Below are 6637 nucleotides of genomic sequence, written 5' to 3' on the forward strand. Positions count from 1 at the left end.
ATTTGATATACCAGTAAATTGAACGATGTACACATCCTCAACGCTATACCTTGTGGTAATGCTATTAAAAGTAAATATATTTAAAACACACCGTTTTCAGATCACTACAGGTGCTTAATATACTTTAAAAATCAAGACAACACCCTAACCACATCTTTCTTCCAAGCTACGCTGCGGGCCCATAAACGATTAAGATTTTAGCACCATCTAGTGGCAAGATACAACATCTTTCAGCATCACCTCAAAGGGATTCATATTTTTGTGATTGTTCAACAAATGTCCACTAGGTGCGGTGGAAAGACCCATTAATGTGAGAGACATTAACTGGAGTGTGACAATAACCAAGATAGTACTGATAATAAATACCAAGACGCCATTAAAGGCAGGAAACGTAGCTTGGTTTTTAGAAAAAATGTAATTAAAAAAAGCAGTAGTATTTCATAAAATGACTACCTTAGCTTTACACAGCCCATCTGCTGCTACAGAGCCAGTCAGGATTAAAGCACTGTGCGTTTTCACCTGTCCATAGGAAGTACATCACTGTTCTAAGACATCTCTAAATCTGCTTTTAACACCAGATCATTGCACCTTACTGCAGCACTTCCAGGCTACTGCTTTTGGGCCTGGTAACCATTCCTAAACTCACATGACCAACAAATCAAATTGGAAATGGATTTGAAACAGGTTACTCAAGTCCTTGGATCAGATTATAAGAAATCTGATAATTAGACACAAACCAATTCCAAACTGAGAAATGAACACATCTAGATTTCTGAATCCCGTTCTGTAGATTTGAATAGGATTCCATGATATTTATATGTACTGACAAAAAGGGAACCTTTTACCAATTGCACCAATCGCATGTGGAGAGGTAAACCCTAGATTGCCAATCTGCAGATTTTAGTTTCCACTCACCAATTCAGATGTGACTCTTTCTTGCCCTTTCCTTATAGGATGCATTTAACTTGGTATCTTAGTTTGAACCAGGGAGTGAGTGTTGTTTAAATAAACATTAAAACCATCAGTTTGGGGGTTTATTGTTTTAGTTCAAACCATCACATAGACAGCCTTGAAGCTGCTTTTGGGGATTGGATCTGGGGTGGGAATGCCTTCAGAGCTTTTTTGATCCGTCCCCAGGCAATCTTTGAGCACTTCAAAAGCTGCAACAATTTTCTGCTGGTGTATTTCCAGGTATCTATTGCCTTGCTGTTGACTTTAATTAGAAATATGCTTTCAGGAGCTACTTCGAATGACCAACATGTCCAACTTCCAGGGTCACCAGGATAAAAGGGATTATTTGATGAATATGAATCAAAGTGATTCGCAAAGCTCTCCCAAAGAGATTAGAAGATAAATCAGAAGAGATTAAAAATCTCCTTACTAGCAGCACTTGAGTCACAACCCCTAGAGACCATGGTTTTATTTAACAAAGCTACAGTAAGAAGTGAATCCAGCCGACTAAAGAAATTTGGCCATCACTTATTACTTGCGCATTCATTCTCGTTTAGTTATTTTGATCACCAGAATATTGTTTTGAAATATCCAAAGATAATATAATAAATAAAGCAGGGACCAGATGCCAATTAGATTTTTCTTTTTTATTGACAGTAGCAGGAAACATTTTACAGACGACGTCCGCGACGGCCACCCTTTCTGCGGGTGCTGTCTGATGGGATCGGGGTCACATCCTCTGGAAAAAGAAGCACATGCCACTCATTGGTATCTTTTCATACATTAGCTTTCAGATGCATATACAGACTTGACTACAGAACAAGCCCAGCAGAAGGAAAAGTGTTCCAATATGGACTAGATAAGCCCATGCTATAACCAAATTATACTAAAAGGCATGTAGTCATAAATCCAAGGATTACATTTTCTTCTAATGGAACCCATTTCTTCTAAATGGAACCTCTATTGACTTGTCACCTTGTAGATAATGCTGGAGACCAGGATGCATTTCTTATACTCTGCCTCCTATTTAATAGTTTTTTGTTTTTTTTAAAATATAATGCAATTTTCTACATAAATCCTTACCAATACGTCCGATCTTCATACCAGAACGAGCCAGGGCTCTGAGTGCAGACTGCGCACCAGGTCCGGGGGTCTTAGTTCTGAAATAGACAAAACAGCATTTCATGAAGCCCTTAGAATCAACCCAAGAGAACAGTTAAACTGTGCTCGGAGAAAATAGACTATCTTTATCAAACACATCACACGGTTTTAAAATGACGACAACACGTCTGAATTTAAAGTAATCATCACTTTGCTTCCCAAGAACTAAGGGGAGATGTCAATATGTACCCCCATTAATAGCTTTCAGTTATGAAGGGGCTACCAGATTTGCGTTAAGCATACATAAGTTCAATATAGGGCAGCAGTGTGGAGTAGTGGTTAGGGCTCTGGACTCTTGACCAGAAGGTCATGGGTTCAATCCCTGGTAGGGGACACTGCTGCTGTACCCTTGAGCAAGGTACTTTACCTAGATTGCTCCAGTAAAAACCCAACTGTATAAATGGGTAATTGTATGTAAAAAATAATGTGATATCTTGTAACAATTGTAAGTCGCCCTGGATAAGGGCGTCTGCTAAGAAATAAATAATAATAATAATAATAATAATAATAATAATAATAATAATAATAATAATAATAATAATAATAATAATTTTACTTTTATCACCCTCCAAAATGATTGAAAACTAAACTATTTTGCAAAGCATGTATTAGGAAGATTGAATTTGAGGATACCAACCCTGTCCTACCTTACAACCTTGAATCAATTGAACAGACCTCATTCTACACAAATAGTGTTGCTGCTGTTAATTACTCAGTCACCATGTGGTTAGATCCAGAGTGCACAATTTTATCTGTCATCTTAGTTACAGGTCACCTAAAATAACTGGTCCCTGAAGGTTACCACATTTGGTCTCTAGGGTTTTCACATTTTACACAATAGAAGATTCCCAATAAATGCCCAGATTTCCCCAATAGGGAGTTAGTCTGAAGCAAGGTTTTGTAGTATAAGTTCAATGTCAAAGGGTAGAACATCTTCATATAGTATCAGCGACATGCACTTTCATCCCTCACAATATGCAGTCTATATGATAGGGCAGCGAGCACCACATAAACTCAAACGGTTAAAATAAATATACTGCCAAGCCACAGTATCATATTACAAGTCACTTTTCAAACCCCACATCTGTCAGAAAATCTTGAGCATGCGAATACCTTATTCCAAACTGCAGCTTTAAGAAAAATACTGTTTGCAAGAGGTCAATGCCCAGGTGCTCTCACCTGTTGCCTCCAGTTGCACGCAGTTTGATGTGCAGGGCAGTGATGCCCAGCTCCTTGCACCTCTGAGCCACATCCTGAGCTGCCAACATAGCAGCGTAAGGAGAGGACTCATCTCTGTCGGCTTTCACCTTCATACCACCAGTCACGCGGCAGATTGTTTCCCTGGAAACAAAACCAGCACACACTTTAGCCTCACCTTTAAAAACACAGTTTTGTCACTCTTGAATGGTTTTGCAGTTTATTAAGCCTGGTATTGATGGGGCAATTTCTCATACCAAATGTACATGCAGACATCATTCAATTAAATTTGAATCGTAGCAGCATGTGAATACCTGCCATGTAAGCAGGCTATTCCAAACAGTATTCTGGTTTGCTACGCATTGTAATGGAAACCTGTTCATTTTGTTGTGCACAGCTTAATTTTAAATGCAGCAACCCCATTATTTTCCCATCTTCACTGCAAGACATTTCTCAGCAATACAAAGGCAGACCTATTAGAACCCAGGTTTACACACATGTATGACCACTTCTGAAGGAACATGGCCGTGTGGAGGTCGTGACTGAAGGTACCAGTCAGATACTTACTTGCCAGACAGGTCAGTGACATGAACGAAGGTATCATTGAAGGAAGCAAATATGTGGCAAGTTCCGAAAACATTCTCGCCCTCAGCAACCTGAGGTCCCAGGCTGATCACCTGCTCTTCCTTCTTTTCCTTACCCTTACGAGGAGCCATTGCTGGGGACAAACACAGCACAAATCAGCACCAATGTTAAGATTGAGAGAACCAGTTCATTTCTAGTTAGTGGCACTACTGCACACCGAAAAGTTACCATCTCAATCGCGGGCTATGTTCTTTTTATTTTAGGTTTTTGTCAACATGTATGAAAGCACTAAGAAATGTAGGGTTCAGGTAGCCAATACAGAAACAATACAAGGACATTGCCTAGATGTTGGTTTTAATGCACTTTGAAACAGAATTTAATCAAAACTAAGTTTACACCAAAGCAAACACTCCTAATCATTTAAAACCTAAGTTTCAATAACTCAGCGAATCTCAACAATGGATCATGAATTTGGTAGATAACACATTGCCTTCATTCACAGACCAAATTCATGTTAACAAGATTGAGGCCTGGCTCCAAAGGTTTTACTGTTTTTACAGTAAAAGTAGTTCACTGGAACTAAAAACTAGGTACAACGATACCACCCTGACGTTCTAAAAACCGTAAATGCTTTATTTATTAATGTACAAAAATACACGCAATTCTAAATCAGCACAGGGGTTATATGCAAGTTATTGTAATCGTTGTAATCTCAAGCATGAGCGTAAACATAGCACGCTGCAGGTCTCAGTACCAATACTACTGGACCAGTCAAAACAAAATGAGACCAGAGAACATTCAGGTACTGAAGTATAGTAGTACTGACATGCAGACGGCCTCTACAATAGAAAACAATTGTACTTTATTTCAAAATAAATTGCAACATAACGCGCTGCCGGCACCAAACTGCAATACACCTAAATCCACTCAACATAGCAATAGGCTCCAAAAGAGGCCTGTATCTGATTCAACCCAAGTTTCAAATACTTTGTACTATCACCTTTATATCGACCAATTTAATAAATGCTACTTGATACCAGCAGCTATGAGTTTTTATTTTCATATTATGATTTTCATTTACACATATCTTTTAAGATTACAAAGGATTTGATCGGATAAAATCTGGGAGCGCACGTACCTATGTGTGTTTCTATGCTGAGCCGAAACAGGAAAGGAAGGAAAAATTGAAACCGGGGGAAAGGTCAACATTCTATTCCGGAAATAAGTGACGTAGTAACCAATGAAAATGTTTATTTTTAATTTATAATTACCGATTTCTTAATAGAAATTGCATGTAAACGATTTTATCCTTCCACATACACGTTTTATATAAAAATTCAATAAATATAATAATATTCCAGTTAATCGCCCTCACAATGATGGCGTCTCCGTTGCAGCTAAATGAGTGTTTTTTTTAATGTTAGTTTTCGCAACATGGACAGAACAAGAGCCAGGATACAATGCACGTTGCTTATTTATACTGTGCTCTTTAATATTTTTAACAAAATAAATAGGAAGAAAACATCAAGCATAAAACAACATAAAACAATTACAAATAAATGTACAGTAGATTATGAGTCACAGGACGTGTATCATTCATTGGAGTTACGCGTTATACATTAAGCCTAATCGCCTAAGAGTTCAAATGAATGGTTTCTTTTTTTCTTCTTCTTTTTACCTTCTTTCATTGTGGGTCCTATTGCCAACAGTGTTATTTGCAGTGCCCATCACTAAATATAAGCGTAAACGTTAGCTACAGTAGAAATCAAATGGGTTGTAATTTGTAAACATGAAGTAAAATGCATATGTGAAATGGATGTGATTTCACCGAGTCAAAAACTCCAAAGATGCGTTCTGATACAGAAATGCCTAATGTCACATAGCCTCACTATGGCAACCATATTACCTCAGAATTCAATGTCATGGTAACCAACACATTTGGAATGCAGAATTTATGTAACCCTGCAAACACGTAGTCGATACTTCAAATGAGCTCTGAGATATGAGGCCTTGACAGTCCTGCGGTGTGGCAGCTTTATAAAATAACTGTCACTGAAGGTTTATTCATTTTTCTACAGTCAGGCATTTTGTTGTCTGGAAACGAGTCACATCACAAAATATTGGCCCCCTAGTGGACAGTCTGATGAATTAGCATCTCAGCCCATTAAATTGACTGGAAAGGCAAGGGCTGGACAAACCTCAAACGTCTTAACATTACAACTAAAGAGCAAGCTTTGCAGCCCAGAGGTAAGTACTGTATGTCTAATGCTAATGTAAGTATCAATAACTCGTCAGTCAGAGTCATTACAAGTTTAGCAACTTTTTATAATCACATCCTTTTTTATTGAATTGAGCAGTCCCGGGCACAGTTCCAACCAGCTCTTCAATTCTTAAATTGAACTCAATGTTTAATGAAGTGAAGAGACACAAATGATACTAATCTAAACTGAATAGGGTCCTGTACTTACAGTATGGATGGCCATTCCACACCAGGTGTAACAGAGATATAATGCAATAATTCACTGCTTTGAGGCTTAGCTGGAGGTTTAACTGGTTCAAATAAACAATTAAGAATGTGGCTGGACCTGATCTGGTCTATATGTAAGACAGCAGCAGTATCATAGGTGCTGTGTGTAAGACAATTGAATGCTTGCAAAGATACAGTTAAGTACTTATCCACAAAGCCTTTTTTTATTATTATTAGGGTAACAAGCACACCTGGCAGCCACAGTCCTAGTAGGTA

At 38.2% G+C, this 6637-nt stretch overlaps 1 protein-coding gene across 1 annotated transcript; it reads right to left on the reverse strand.

Annotated features, from left to right (window-relative positions):
- Positions 1 to 1579: 1579 nt before the first annotated feature.
- Positions 1580 to 5128, reverse strand: LOC131699439 (small ribosomal subunit protein uS11). The gene is made up of 5 exons (XM_058996085.1): positions 5033 to 5128; positions 3877 to 4027; positions 3292 to 3453; positions 2035 to 2111; positions 1580 to 1690 (listed from the first exon to the last, which is right to left on the reverse strand). Exons 2-5 carry the CDS (start codon positions 4023 to 4025, stop codon positions 1623 to 1625), a joined length of 456 nt encoding a protein of 151 aa, XP_058852068.1. The 5' UTR covers positions 4026 to 4027; positions 5033 to 5128; the 3' UTR covers positions 1580 to 1622.
- Between the last annotated feature and the right edge of the window lie 1509 nt (positions 5129 to 6637).

This window comes from Acipenser ruthenus, chromosome 22 (genome assembly GCF_902713425.1).
Source record: "Acipenser ruthenus chromosome 22, fAciRut3.2 maternal haplotype, whole genome shotgun sequence".
Taxonomy (NCBI): domain Eukaryota; kingdom Metazoa; phylum Chordata; class Actinopteri; order Acipenseriformes; family Acipenseridae; genus Acipenser; species Acipenser ruthenus.